The following is a 15,401-nucleotide window of genomic DNA, read 5'->3' on the forward strand; positions in this document are numbered from 1 at the left end:
CTGCTCCGTCCCATGGGTCTATTTCTCTCTTCCTGTACAATATACCATATTTTTCTATCTAGTCTTGATTCCACCTTGTTTTTCAAGCACCTTTATGACATTATCGCATTTCTTCTCTTACATCATTGCAATCACCTCAGGGCTCTAGACCAGGAGAGGATGGGGTCAGCAGACTGGGGCTAACATGCTGAAGAAATTACCACTAAACAACAGGACTAAAGTTCATCTTTTCCACATTGATGATAGAGTCAGCTGCCAACCATTCAATTTGGGAAACAAAGTTGCAAATTACATGGGCTGGACCCAGAAGACAAGACTTCAGGTGATGTCCCAGGGGAAGACCCAGGTCCTGGAGGAGCACAGTGGTGAAGGGGCTCTGCATTCTCCCACAGTGGAGTTTCCCTCCTTTGCCATCTGTGGAGGGGCCGATGGGACTGTACCAGGGAGCTGTCCCACCTGACTGAGTCTGCAGATAACTGAGGAGGAAGGGGCAGGGGGCTGGGCAGGCAGCAGAGAGTCAGTCTCTGGGCATATGGACCATCACCTGAACTCTTGTCTTCTGATGAACACTTTTGAGGGAGAGAACTGAGGAGAAAATGACCTCACTCGTCCTTGCTCCTCTCTCATCTCCACTGCTCACTCTTAGACTCCCTACATCTTATCCTTTCTGTAGCCTGGTAACAGAGCCACTGGGTCCAGCCCAGAGCACGGGAAGTGGGGTGGGGGGGGTGGGGGGCACAGAACGTTTCACTAGTGAAGGCGGCTGATGGAATGGCTACACTGCAGAGGGCCCCGAGACCCAGAGAGTCTCCTCAGTGGTGATGGTGACCATCATGAGCGTCCCTGCTCTGCAGGAGGCTCCCCGTGCTGGTACCGGGACCGCACTGCCTGGGGCTGGGCATCTGGGCAGCCCCCGCCCGCAGACTCGGAGACCCTCGGCAGCAGCTGTGTGCACCGGAGGTATGGCCACGTGGGCGACGCCGGGGCTGGAGGCGCCCCCCCAGCACGAGCAAGTATCGGGTGTGGGGCGCGGGTGTGGGGGAACACCAGGCTGGGGTCCCAAGGCCCGCACAGGGGCTGGGAGGCCACACAGACAGGTCTCCAGGGTCCCCCGCCAGCACCCGGTGTGGACTGGCTGGGGATGGAGGGAGGAATGACCTTCTGGAAAATGCTATCTCTTCACCCCGCCCCACCCCACCCCAGGAGGCCGAGCTCCTCTCCATTTCCCTCTCTGCCTCTTTCCTTTTCTTCTCCCCTTCCTTCTCCCCTTCCCCTCTTTTCCTCTCTCCTCCTTCCCTCCATGTCTCCCCACCCACTCTGTCTCTTCCAGCATGAGCCTTCTGCTCAGCCCTATCCATCCATTCCCTGCCCTCCGTGCTGGCTGCACCCCTCTCTCCTCCTTGCTCCCTGGCGGAACTGGGTGAAGGCCGAGGCACTGCAGGAGGACAGCTGAGGAATGATGGATGTACATCAGGCTCAGCTCTATGGTTCTCACTCTGGAGCAAGTGTCAGAGCCACTTGGAGGGCTGGTTGAAAAGTAGATGTAGATCAATTGCTGGGCTCTGCCCCCAGGATCTCCAAGCCTCACCTCTGGGGTAGGGCCTGACCATTTGCCATCTAACCAGTTCTCAGAGGGTGCTGCTGCTTGAGCTTTGAGAATCACTGGGCTAGCACGTTCTTCCTCCTGCTGGTGGTGATTTCAAACCCAATCGTTCATTTATTTTTCATTCATAGGACAATTCTTAGGTCATGACCAGGTACTGGGAACTGGGGTAGGGAGGGGGGGAAGAATACGATTAGAGGTGGGCCTTTCCTCTCGGAGCTCACATCCTGGAAGGAAAGTAAAACTAGGACACAAATAACTCATTGAGGGTAGGAAGAAATCACTGAACCAAAAACAGGTTCAAGTGAAGCTTTGTAGGATTTCTAAGAAGCAAGGGATTGCTCCTGGCAGGGGGGATGGGCAAGGCTGGTGGGGGGCATGGCATTTGAGCTGGGTCTCAGAGGATGAGTGAGATGTGATCTTGTGGCCATGAGGGGAATGGAAATTCTAAATGGAGGGAACAGCAGTACCAAATTGCTTGGAGGTGAAGAACATTGTTGGGGGATGGAGACCCTGGGGAAAGGGGAGAGGGAGCAGTACTCACTGTGACCCTGGTAGAAATCCAGGGTTCATGAAGGCTTGTAGTGAAAGATAAGGGAGAGAGCTAGGCTGCTGCAGGCCTCATGTCCTGCACTATGCATTTGGGAGTTCGTCTCCAAAATGGAGAAGCTCTAAGGAAACTCCATGGCTTCCTTGCTGGTTCCAAACCCGGATCATCCAGAGAGAGTTATGGATGAAGACCTCTGCACACCAGGAGGGCCAGAAGACTGGCAAGGGTCACTTTTGCTGCTGCTGTTTGCTCTCCCTTAAGGCTGACATCACTGTCTTGCCGTCGCCCTCAGGAGGCATGGTCCCTCTGTTAACTGGGAGGGACCCACAGCTTTCCCCTTAGCCCCAAAGGCAGAGCTGTGTGGTCCAGGAACCAGAAGCCAAGGTGTCACCTGAGAGTTATTTAGAAGTGAGAGTCTGAGTCCCCACCCCAGACGTACTGAATTAAAATCTGCATTTTAACCAGACCCCTGGGTGACTGCACATCAAAGTTTGAGAAGTGCTGGTTTAAACCAGACTTTACAAGAGCCGGGGAAAACAAAAGAAAAATAGATAGGGTTACTGAGCACCCAGTAAAAATTTACTAACCCCCCTATATATTATATCACCCTCTCACTCTGAACCTTGCCCTGTTTTATTTTCCTTCATCGCCATTGCCACCTGAAGTAGTCTATTTGTGTATTTGTTTCTCTAAGAGCCTCCGACACCTCCCGAGGTCCAAGAGAGCAGGCACTTCATCTGCTTTACTAGCTACTAGGGTTCCAGCACTGAAAAAAGTCTGGCAAATGGCAGGATGTCAAGAAATATTCACTGAAAGAGTGAATGAGTGGACGAATGAGCAAACAACCCCATGACCTGGGACACAGTCTGCACAGCTCCCAGCCAACCTCTCTGTGGCAGAGGTCTGCCCCATTCCCCACCATCCACCTCCCCCCAGCTCAGCGGCACCCCTGGGGTCTGCTGAGTCAGCTAGCCTCGTGTGCTTTTGAGATGCCTCAAAGTTGGAGTGCAAGAGAGCAGAGAGTGTGGATTCATGTGTTCCCTCCTCTGCTTGACTGAGGTCTGCTTTGCAGGCTCTATCGTCCCCCGAGAAGACCCACCTCTGCCCCAAAACTGCTCTCTGCCTCACAGCCCTCCCCTCCCCTCTATGCACAGGAATTTTGTCCTCCTCCCGTAACATGAATTCCTTATCGCTGGACGCAGTGCTCCAAACCTAACACCCTTTCCTCCGGCTCATATGTGCCCTAGGAACATCAGTAGTTTGAGGTCACTGTTCTGCCTTTGTCACTCGTTTTAGCAAGATTCCTCTATCAGATGGATTGTCATGAGGGAAGAGTTGAAAGGGAAAGGTAGCAGCTGGGGTGAGAAAGGATGAGAACCGGCACCAGTGGGGGTTCAGTAGTGGCAGCGGGGGTGGCCCAGCCCTGCCCTCCTGCAGATTCAGACATGGAAATAATCATCAGTGACGGTGCAGTGTGGCAACAGTGTTCACGGGCCAAATCTGAAGGGCTTCCTGGAGGAAGTGGGTCCAGGGCAACCCACAGGGAGGCTGGTGGTGCAGAAAAAGCATTCAGGAGACAGAAGGTTCTGCTTAGTTGGAGCAGAGGGTGTGCAGGGGCAGTGGACGGAGGTGAGGCCAGAAAGAGACACGAGGCCTCATGAGGGACGTTAACAAGGGTGGCCAGGGGGATGCTAATGTGATCAGTTGGCTTTTGATAAGATCACCTCACTGTTTGAAGAGGGGAAAGGCGAAAGGCAAGGGCCCCAGGAGGAGGGGAGCACCCTGGTGCCTGGCTCCATCTCCATCTCTCCTGGCTCAGAGAGCCTTCCCGCCCCCCATCTAGAGTCAGGACCCCTCCCCCGCCGCCGGTTATGCTTTATCACACATTGTATTTATTTTCTTCTAGGATTTACTCCATTAGGTAATTGTTTTGTTTATTTGTTTATTGTCCACCCTTTCTGTCGCACAAAAGGCTCTATTCATGAGAACACAACCTCGTCTGTCTTATTCTCCACTGTATGCCAGCCCCACTCAGTGCCTGGCACACAGGAGGTGGTCAATAAATATTTGTTGAATGAATGAAAACGTGGATGGTATAGAGGCCATAGAGGAGGAAAGAAGTGGTTTGCGAGGTCTTTAGAGGTAGCGTCAACGGGAGCGTGACAGGCTGGAGGCGGAGGGTTAGATCAACAATGGTGCCCCAGGTTTCTGCTTTGAGCGATTGGGTAGATGGGATGTGGGGTTATTGGGGGAGGTGGGGGGCGCTGAAATGGGAGCAGTTCAGGTGAAATTAATGTATTCGGTTTGGGGCAGGTTGAGTTCGTGTGCCTGAGGGACATCCAGGTGGATTTGTGTAGAAGTCACTTCATTAGAAGAATCTAGAACTCAAAAGTGAGATTTGGCTTAAAAGGAGAAGAGAGCTCGATTGGAATGATGATGCAGGGATAGGAAGAAAAGGGCTTGGCAACTGACAGACAAGGAGAAGGGGCAAGGAGAGGGCCAAGTAAACACGACTGCTTGATTTCTTCTAAGTGACGTGTTCATGTAGAATATATTCAGTATAGACGAATATAAAAAAAGAAGTAAATATCCCAAGTTCCAGCACCACCCACGGGTCATGGCTACGTTTTGGTAACTCTTCTGGATCTCTCTCTCTTCTGGATGTCCCTGTTCTTCATTCTATATAACTGCACATTGACACATAGGTTCATATGATACACAGCTGTTTTTGGAGCATGCATTTTTTCTTAACCATACGTCATGGAAATATTTCTGCGTTGATAGATATGGCTCTGCACCATCATTCTAAAGAGCTACATGGATTTCCTTTGCAGAGAGATACCATAACTCATTAACTGATCCCTCACACACTGACATGTAGATTGTTGCCAGTTTTGCGATATTATAAATAAAATTACATGAACACCTGTGTCATCCTTCATTGTCTCTTCATTTCCTTAGAGAATACTCCTAGAACATTCTACACTAGAATAGACAAACACTTACAGTTTTGGTATGGGTTGCCAAATTTCTCTCCAGAGAAACTGTCTTGATGTACACCCACACGTGACATGCGTGAGAGGGCTATATTCCCCCTTGTCATTCTTTTCAGTGAAAATTATACCTTGTTGTTATGGGAATTTTTTCTTTTTATTGCTAATTTTTATTAAAGTTTTGTACATCCCAAATTTAAAGACTCATACATAATTCTGTAAGACTTAAAACAAAAAAAGCATTCTCACTTTCACTCACCTTTCCCCATTCCTGATTTCCACTCCCCAGAGGCAACAATTTTCAACCATTCCACCCATTTTTTCTGGTATGTGTTCCTTATTTTCAATAACAGGATCACGCAGCATTTCTTGATTTTTAGTCACTGGTGTTATCTGATTGATTCCCTACTGTGGATGATGAGAACTATACTCTCTCCCACCAGCCTGTCCACACTGCTTTCCTTTCTTCCATCCTCTCTATTTAGTTACATCACACATCTTGGCTAAGCCTTCACTCACTGCCTACGTTAGCGACTCAAGTGAGTACTAGTCACTCCCAGCCGGGTCGCTACACATGCACTCTGTACTATTCTGCTTTCCCTTGAGTTTCATGTTCTGGTTTCCTGAGTTTTCTGTGTACCAGTCACCCATTCATCCCCAAACCCACTGCTTGAATTGTATGGATCTTCTCAACATGCCAGAACACACTGGCTGATCTCTCGACTTCATCTTTTTCTTGGAGATGCACTTGGTGAAACCCCCATGCCTGGTCCAGTCTAGGCTGGCCGCATCCCCAGTCTGAGGCCCAGACACCAGTCCTGGATGCCCCTCCACCGTCCTCCTGGGGCATCCCTTCACCTGGAGGGGACTCTCCTGGTTGCACTCCTCTTTCCTGGAAATCCGGTTTTTCTCTTTCTCATTTTACTCTGTTGTTTCAGTCGAGCATCCTGAGATAGGACACATGGGAGATGAATGTTTTTGAAATGTTGCATGTCCATAAATATCTTCATTCTGCTTCCAGACTTGATTGGTAGTTTGTCTATAGAAGTAATTTTCCCTTGGAAGTTTGAACACTTTGTTCTGCTCTCTTTGTGACTTGTGGAGATGGTGTTCAGGGGTCAGTGCCATCCTGAGTTTTGATGCTTTACATTTGACCTGCGTTTTTTCTCTGGATAGGCTCTTCCTTCTGAGCCACAATTTTCAAATTTCCAACTGGTGTGACTTGACGTGGCTCTTTTTTCATTTATTGTGCTGGGCACCTGGGAGTCCTTTCATTTGAAAACAGGTGTCTTTCAATCCTTGGGAATTTTCTTGTAGAAGTTCTCTTAAATTTCTTACTTTCAGCCATCTTGTTGTCTTGTTCTGGAACTACTCTATTTTGGATTTGAGATTTCCTGGCCAGATTCTCTAACTTTCATATATTTTCTTTCTTCTTTTCCATTTCCGTTGGTGGTTTTTGGTTATTCTTTCTGAGGGAATTTCATAAATTATCTTCAACTTTTCCATGAGATTTTCAATTTCTGTTCTCAAATTTTTCATTTCTAAGAGCTTTTGTTTGTTTCCATTTTTAAAGCCTGGGGTCCTTGTCATCATTGCAGAACCCTTTCCTGACTCAAGGACTTGGTGATCTTTGGCCATCTGTTTATATTTAAGGGGAGACACTAAAACACTGTTCAGAAGCTTCCGTAAGCAGAGAGAACTTGTTGACGGGCAGGCTGAGCTGGAAGGGGACCTACCTGGGCCTTTTCACGGGAAGAATGATGACGGTCCATATCTGTAAGTCTTTTCTCTAGTCCTGGATGGTTTTACAAAGAGTACTCTCGTCTTCCATATGCTGTCTGGCAGCCAGCATCCCCCGCCAAGTGGCAGGCCCACATCTGATAGGCCCAGGGCAAGAGTACAAATAAAGTCCCACATGCCACATGTCTAAAGATTATAAGCCAAGCTGCTCTGCCAGGCCTGCCTGCAGGGTCCACCCGGGACCTGTGCAGCCTGCTTGACCCAGAGCTTACAGGGGTCATGCCCTCCGCACCCGCCCCGCTGCTTGCAAACCGGAGTGTATAAAGACCTGCTGGGGCTGGACATGCGTGTATCCATTTCCCGGAGCTGCCATAACAATAGGAATTTACTGGAGAGATAAATTGGGAGATTCGGATGACATCCAGACACTACTATATATAAAATAGATAACTAATAAGGACCTAGTGTATAGCACAGGGAACTCTACTCAGTACTCTGTAATGGCCTATATGGGAAAAGAATCTGAAAAAGAATAGATACATGTATATGTATGACTGAATCACCATGCTGTACACCTGAAACTAACACAATATTGTAAATCAACTGTACTCTGATAAAAATTATTTTAAAAGTACAGAAAATAAAAGAAATATTGACAGAAAAGGGAAAAAAAAAAACATTAGAAATTTACTCTTTCACAGCTCTGGAGGCCAGAAGTCCAAAACCTGCGTATAGGCAGGGCCGTGATTGCTCCAAGGACTCTAGGGTGAATCCTTCTTCGCCTCTTCCAGCCTCGGGGGACTCCAAGTGTCTTTGGCTTATAGCTGCTTATCTCCAGTCTCTGCCTCTGTCTTCACGTGGCCTCCTCCTGCATGTTTCTCCTCTGTGCTTATGTGTCTCTGGGTGTCAAATCTCCCTCTGACTTTCTCTTATACGGACACCAGCCGTTGGCTTTAAGGCCCACTGTAAATCCTGGATGATCCCATCCCAAGATCCTTAACTTGATCACATCTGCAAAGACTCTATTTCCAAATAAGATCAAGTCATGGGTACCAGAGGTTAAGAATTGGCCATATCTTTGGGGGGGGGGGCGGGGCGTGGAGGGACATAGTTCAACCCACGGCAGCACAGAAACCAGGGAGGAGCGCTGGTGCCATCAGACGCCCCAAGGACCCGGGGTAGGAAGGGCCCCCACCGCACACCTTACCTCCTCACTTCTCAGACTTAGGATTTCCAGGCTGATCCTAGCTCCTTCCAAACGACCCCACCGCAGTGGAGGGAGAGAGGCAGTGCAGTTACAAGGGGGACCCCATCTGCTTAGACACCAGCTTCGGATGGCCTAGGGGGTGGGCAAATTAAAAACTCTATCTCTGATTTCCCAGGGCTGGGGCTGTTCTTTATTTCCGCCCTTCTCCCTCAACCCACCTGAGGGCCTCCACTCTACACCAGCCCTCTTCTGTCAATTTCTACTCAACCAGCGACAAAACTTTCAAAATATTTTCTTAAGAGTTAGAAAAGACAAAAAAAAAGTTTTTGTGTTTCCAGGTTAGAGATGCACAGGGCCTTGTAGAGCAAGGCAATGCCCATGGGGCCTAATAGAGGACGGGACTGGGATCCCTCCTCCAGACACAGGCTTTCAGTGCCTCCGCCCTCCCTCCCAGCTCCTGGGCCTCTGAGCCCCATCCAATTGCCCTAGGGGTGGGGTGCAGGGGAGAAGGACACAAAGCCTCCCACCACTCTTAACCGAACCTTCTGTTTTCACCCAGCTGCACCCACACTTCCAGAAGTGCTAGGCCCCTCCACCCCTCAGCCTTCCCAAGGGTCTTCAGCACAATCAGTCTTCTTTCACAAAGGCTTTTCCAAAGGTTTTACTAGTGAGTTGAAACATCTTTTCATAAATGAGCCATTTGTATTTCCTCTTTTATGAAGTTCTTGTTCATGTGCCTTGCCCTTTGGAAATGTTTTGTCTCTTTTGGATTAAATTGCAAAAGCTCTTTTTCCATTCAAGTTATTCACTTCTTGCCTTCTCATATGTTGTATATTCTCCAGTTTAATTTGTCTTTCAAATATCGGTGATTTTAACGTATTTGATTTTTATGTCCTCAAAATTCATCGATTTTTTTACTTTACAATTTCTGGGCTCCACGTCATACTTAGAAATGCCTTCTTCACTGCGTGAGTATTCAAATACTTACCCATATTTACTTCTAGCCCTTTTAAGATTTTCCTTTTTACATTTAAATATTTGATCCTTCTGAAGCCGGGTATGGATCCGGCTTTACATTTTTCCCAAATGACCAGCTAAGGGTCTCAGCACCCTTTATTGAACAATCCATTTCTTTCTCACTGATTTCTCACTGCTTATCATAGGGAGTTGGGTCTGTCCCTGGCCTCTGTGTTTCGTTCACTCATCTGTCTTCTTTTTCCTGGGCCAGTAATGCTTTCAATTAATTTCTGTGGCTGTATTATAGATTTCAGTGGCTGAGAAGCCAAGTCTTTACTCTTCTGAATTTTCCTGTCTATCCTTATGCTTATCCTTCAGATAAGCATAAGTCTTAGTGTCATTTCAATTTCCAAAATAAATCCTCTTAGGATCCCAGATGGGCTTACATACCAGAAAAAAATTGTCCAAAAGTAGATTCCACCCTAGAAAAAAATATTGTGCTATAGGGAACTATTACTAGGAAAGAGATGTCCCTAAGTATATCATTATCATTTCCATCATCATCATCGTGTGCTTGTTCCCTAGGAAATAAGAATATTGTTTCAATATCACTTGATCTAAGGAAGTTCTTAACTATATCCAATATTTAGCAGAAATCTTTTCAGCTATAATTTCCACTCCCTAAGCTTTCCTGGTCTTCTGTAGAATAATTTTTCATAGTTCTTTTAAAATGGCTTGAGAAACAGACTAACAGATATAGAAAACAAACTAGTGGTTACCCAAGTGGAAAGGGAGGTGGGAGGGCAAATTAGGGGTGTGGGATTAAGAGATACAAACTACTATGTATAAAATAGGTAAGCAACAAGGTTACCCTGTATAGCACAGAGAATTATAGCATTATCTTGTAATAACTTTTAATGGAGTATAATCTATAAAATACTGAATCACTCTGCTGTACACCTGAAACTAATATAATATGGTAAATCAACTATACTTCAATAAAAAGGCTTAGAATCTGATAGATAGCGACACATTTATGCCCGGGGCTATATTGCTTGTAAAAGTCAAAGGGGATTTATCTTCTCAACAAAACACCCAGTTCCCTGTTTTAAGGTTATCTGAACAAAAAGCACTGTGAACCCAAAGATCTTGAATAGCAAAAGGAAAAGGACCCAGGGGGTCTTTGGTTACAACTTTTACTGAGATAATTGGCCCTTGGACGAAGCACCTTCTTACAAAACTCTCATCTATTGTCTTATTTATACTCACAGTACTCCAGTGAAGTAGACAAGAGCAGCTTTTACGTCAATCTCCAGTCTCTAAGAAGGAAATGGAGACAAACACAGGTTGGTGACGTGCCCTGGGTCACCCAAAGCCCCAGTCAGCTCGATGTTTAGTGCTGGGTGGTGCTGGGTGGCTGCATGGCTCAGGGCTCCAAGCCCATCCAGTGTTTTCTCCCCCAAAGCAGATGTCAGACGAGTGGGCCCTATCAGACAAAACGAGGGGACTCGGGTACCGCTCTTCCCTGAGGGTTGCCACTAAGGTTTTGCTCCTGGAAAGCAGCCTTGAGCCCAGGTGCTGTGACCTCCAGTTGGATATCAGGGACCACCTGGTGGGACCACCAGTGGGCAGAGAGCCCGGGAGAAGCTGCCAGCATCCCCTGCTGCCTCACCCACTTCCTCTCCTGGCATCATCCAGCCAGCCCTCGCATTGTGCAGATACTGCCCAAGCCTCTGCTTAGCTGTATCACCTGGAGCTTTCATCTCTCTTACAAGGGAACCTCTCCAGCCTCTGACCAAGGCATAGGTGTTTTACAGAACCTGTTGACCTCAAGTCAGAGAAAGCCTAGCCTGAAATAAGAATGGCGCTGTTTCTTTCCATCTGTCAGAATTGTTTATTCCATTTGAAGAAAACAAAGGGAAAAAAAGCTGGTTAATGTCAGATTTGTGTAACAGATGCTTTATTTGCCTTCTCTTCTTTGCCATCATTAGGGATTTTTAGCTTTTGATGCTACTGGACTAGAGATTAAGCAGCCTGTGTTCTCCATGAAGGTTATACGATGATGTCTTTTCGAAGATTGGCCTTAAAGGCTTCAAATGACCCAAGGTAGTGGATTAGCAGTGACCAGCGGAAGGCAGGCAGCATGTGGGAACACTCTGTGGGTCAGCCTAAAGCACTTCCTGGGGACGGTCTCTATGCTCTCCCGCTCAGTGTGCAAGGGCAAGGCCACATTACCGCCCTTCCCTGGGGTCAGGGTTTAAATTAAATAAACAGGAGGACACAAAAATGCTGCGAACAAGTAGCTGGTCAGCTCTGACTCTAAAACCTTGAACTTGGAGATGATATTTACTCATTGGCATCATTTAAGACACCAGCAAAACAGATGTTTTTCAGAGGTTCTCCAATTCACAGATCATATACCAGAAGCCAGGGTAACATTGCCCATTAGGAGGCCACTCCCTACAACCTTGACTGAATTGCCAGACAAAACCACAGGAATGGGGCCTCATCTGGTTCTCTGACCTTAGACAGAAGAATCAAGTATTTATTAATAGTGACCTGATTACTGTTTTGTTTAGGGTGTGTATGTGTATGTGTGTTTTTGTTCCATAAGCAAATATTTTATTAACACTTTCATCCTAAATTATTCCAGTACTAAGAAACATCACTCTTTTTCATGGTTTGGGTTTCTCATGTAATGTTGTAAAATGCAAGCTAAGAAAACAAGAAAAATTTTTCTGTTTTTCAGATCTCTCAGACAAAGCTTTCTGCAGATGATGAGTGGAAGTAAGTGATTTGTATTTTTTTTATAGCTGGTGTACTAAAAATTAGACTTCCATCTTAACAGTTTGAGAAATTAAATGAAGCCATCATTTTATTTATAAATTTCCCAGGATAGAAGATGGGTTAGCATGGCCATGTGTGCACAGTGATTGTATAGACCAAAGCCACAGGGATTTCATCTGTTTTCTGCAGTAGGCTCCATGCAGTCCCACAAATGCGTATGTCCCTCAATACATGTCCTTGTATGTCCTTGTCCTCTGAGGCACAAGACACATCTGGTTTTCTTTATAGGCTGTTTCCCCTGTGCTGTGGCACCTACTGTGGGACCATTGGACCCCTATGGGCACCAAATGAAATAAAAGTGAAATGTTCCTCCTTTTTTGCTTTATGGTTGTCAATTATGAATGTATTCCTAATCAAAGTAGAAATGTTTATTACATTTGTACACTACTTTATACTTTCCAAAGTACTTCCACATAGGTTAACCATCTGAGATGCACTTTACTGTATATGCACAAAATAGATTAATGTCATAAAGTATATTTTGTTTGATATCTATGCAAGCCCTCTTTTAGACTGATGATAAATTCACTCTTCTATCTACATGGCCTAAGTTGAAGTCCACTCATTACAGAAAATATTAAATAGTTATTTGGTATTTGGGGCTGTAAAAACTATAACTAAGTGCTTGTACCCTTTTATTTTTTTTGCACTTCCCATTTCTTCAGAAGAGTGCATATATTTTTAAAAGAGCTTCTAGAAATCATTCTCGGCTCCTAAGCTAAGCTTCCAACACAGAAACTAATAGCCATGTAATTTTATGCAGGTTGCTTACCTGATGTGGATTTCAGCTTCTTCCTTTGATAAATGAAGGGGTCTCAGTACATCTATGGTACCTCCCAGCACTAACATTCTCAGATTCCATCTCAGGAAAGTTGAACTCAAGCAGGAATATTTATGAGGGTCTATGGGCTCATTTCTGTGCATTCTCCAGCAGGGGGCACCCCTGGGATTTGGATGGGGCTCTTACTGAGGCAGCTCTGTAGAATTGCTGGTAAAGACAAAGACTCAACCCAGGTACCCAACAAGTGCCTTTAAAAGGTCCCAGAATGTTACCCTGGAGTGCTTTTTGATCAGTGCTCTAACTAAATATATATTGTGACCAGTCATAAGTGGACACTAAGAGATTTTGTGACTGATGGTTCCCCACTTGGGGTGAAAGATAATGCTAACCAGTATTTATAAAATAATTGATTGGCAAGATTCATACTTTTCCCCCTTTTCCCTAATCTTGATCTCGGACTGCTCTCTCCTCTAGGCCAGTGAATCCCAATCTTGGCTGCACCTTAAAATCACACAGGGAACTTTAAAAATTACTGATGCCTGGATCCCATTCTGGAAATCTCTATCAGTTTGCTCAGGCTGCCATAGCAAAGCACCACAGACTGAGTGCTATAACAACAGAAATCTATTTTCTCACAGACTGGAGGCTAGAAGTCTAAGATCCAGAGGTCGGCAGGCTTTGATTTCTTCTAAAGCCTCCCTCCTTGGCTTGCAGGTGGCCACCTTCTCCTTGTGTCTTCCCTGTGGGAGTCTGTGTCCTCACGTATAAGGACACCAGTCATGTTGGATTAGGACCCGTCCTAACAACCTCATTTACCTTAATTGCCTCCTTAAAGACCCCCTCTCCAAACACAGTCACATTCCGAGGTCCTAGGGGTTAGGACTTCAACATATGAATTTTGAGGGGACCCAGTTCAGCCCAGAACACCCAGCAATGCTCACTTCATTGATCTGGGGTCCAGCCTGGGCACTGTGATTTTTAAAAGCTCCCCAGTGATTTCCAACTCACAGACCAGGTCAAGAGCCTCTGCTCTAGACTCCCTTAGAGACCACTTCTGCTGTAGGAAGTTAAACCAGATGACATAATATTTTAGTGGTTTTCTCTACCATTGTATAAAATTAAAGAGTCCATCCTCTGAATGTTTGCGCCTAAGATAATAATTAGGCCTCTTCTTTCTCCTTATAATGAAAATGATTTATACAACCCAGGAGTTTTCTGTAGCCCCGCGGATAATATTCTCTTCACAGGCACCATCTGCAGGATATCCTTGTACTTGAGAATGTTAGCAATTACTTGAAATTACCAATATTTGACTGTTCTTTTTTTTTACTTTCAAAAATGGCAATTTCATATGATTCAACCTAATAGCAATTATTATTCTTCATATAGGTACAAATAAAATATATATGTGCTTTACAGTTTTAGACCAATCTTGTGAGGTACAGAGGGATCATCATTTGAGATTTGCAAATGAGGAAACTGAGGCTCAAATAGAATAAGTGACTTTCCCAAGGTGATCAACGTGGCAGATCAGGGGCTAGAACCCAGGTCTTCCCAGGGCCCATCAGTGAGCTTTTGGCCCCATCACTTTCCTTGAAAGGACAAGGCTGAGGCCAAAAGCACAAGGGAAAGCTAAGGGCTGAGAGGAATTGGTTTTGCTGACAAACTCAGGCTCCTCCTTTCAGCTGTCCCTTCCCCAAGCCCAGGGGAAAGGGAAGAACCAAGAAGGACTTTGGAAAACTTTGTAATCAAAGCTTCAAAAACCCTACATTTGAAATTCCCAGTTGCTTCTTATGAATCCCACCTATTTTTCTTGTTCTGCTAAATGTGCAAGAGTTGAGGGCTTTTTCAGCTGACCTCCTTTGCTGGTTCCAGCCTGCGGCAGGAGAGGATGTACAGGATGCACGGCCATGAGTCCGTGCACGTGGAGATGGTCTTGATCTTCCTCTGTGCCCTGGTCATCGCCCAGATAGTGCTGGTGCAGTGGAGACAGAAGCATGGTCATTCCGACAACGTGAGTCACCCCGGGGGCCGCTGGAAACCTGCTCCTCTTCCCACCACATCCGTCCTTTGTCACCACTTTGAAGGAAATGGTTTGGTTTCAGTTGGTGGCTCTCAACCCAGTACAGTTTTGCTCTCGGAAGCAACATCTGGAAACATTTGTGATGGTCACGTCTTAGAGGGAGGGGAGGGGGGATAGGAGCTGCTACTGGAATGTAGTGGGTAGAGGCCAGGGATGCCGCTGAAAATGCACAGGACAGCTCCTCATGACAAAAATGTCAATAGTGCCAAGATTGAGAAACCCTGGTTTAAGTAACCCAATTTTCCTTTTGGGCATGAACTACTTCTGCCAGTGGCCCAGGACAGGAGGATTAGGAATGGCAGAAACAAAAGACTGAGTCTGTCTAACTTTGTTTCATTAGCAATAAACTGTCTTGGCATTGATAGTTTCCATATCCAAGGAAGTGTGATAAGGCAGACACTGCGCTGACCTTGGCCACACAGAGCGGGATCCCGTTGTCACAGACCAATCCCACCCAAGCATGCCCACTGAAGCCTTCCCATCTCATAGCCTCAGAGTCATACCCTGGGCTTGTTGGACCCGAGACCAGGCTACTGCAATGTGGAGAGCAGTGGTGCTCACATCTCAGGGCACATCAGAATCACCTGGCGGGCTCCTTCAGTCAGATTCCCAGGTCCCACCCCCAGAGTTTTTGATTCAA

At 46.3% G+C, this 15,401-nt stretch overlaps 1 protein-coding gene across 1 annotated transcript in view; it reads left to right on the top strand.

Annotated features, from left to right (window-relative positions):
- Window positions 1–821: 821 nt before the first annotated feature.
- RNF175 (ring finger protein 175) overlaps window positions 822–15,401 on the top strand; it is a 76,865-nt gene continuing 62,285 nt past the window's right edge. Inside the window, 3 exon segments of the mRNA XM_060298707.1 lie at window positions 822–1,013; window positions 11,800–11,837; window positions 14,554–14,692. Of these exon segments, the coding sequence (XP_060154690.1) occupies window positions 822–1,013; window positions 11,800–11,837; window positions 14,554–14,692 (369 nt within the window).

The sequence above is a fragment of the Globicephala melas genome, chromosome 5 (assembly GCF_963455315.2).
Source record: "Globicephala melas chromosome 5, mGloMel1.2, whole genome shotgun sequence".
NCBI classification, from domain to species: Eukaryota; Metazoa; Chordata; class Mammalia; order Artiodactyla; family Delphinidae; genus Globicephala; species Globicephala melas.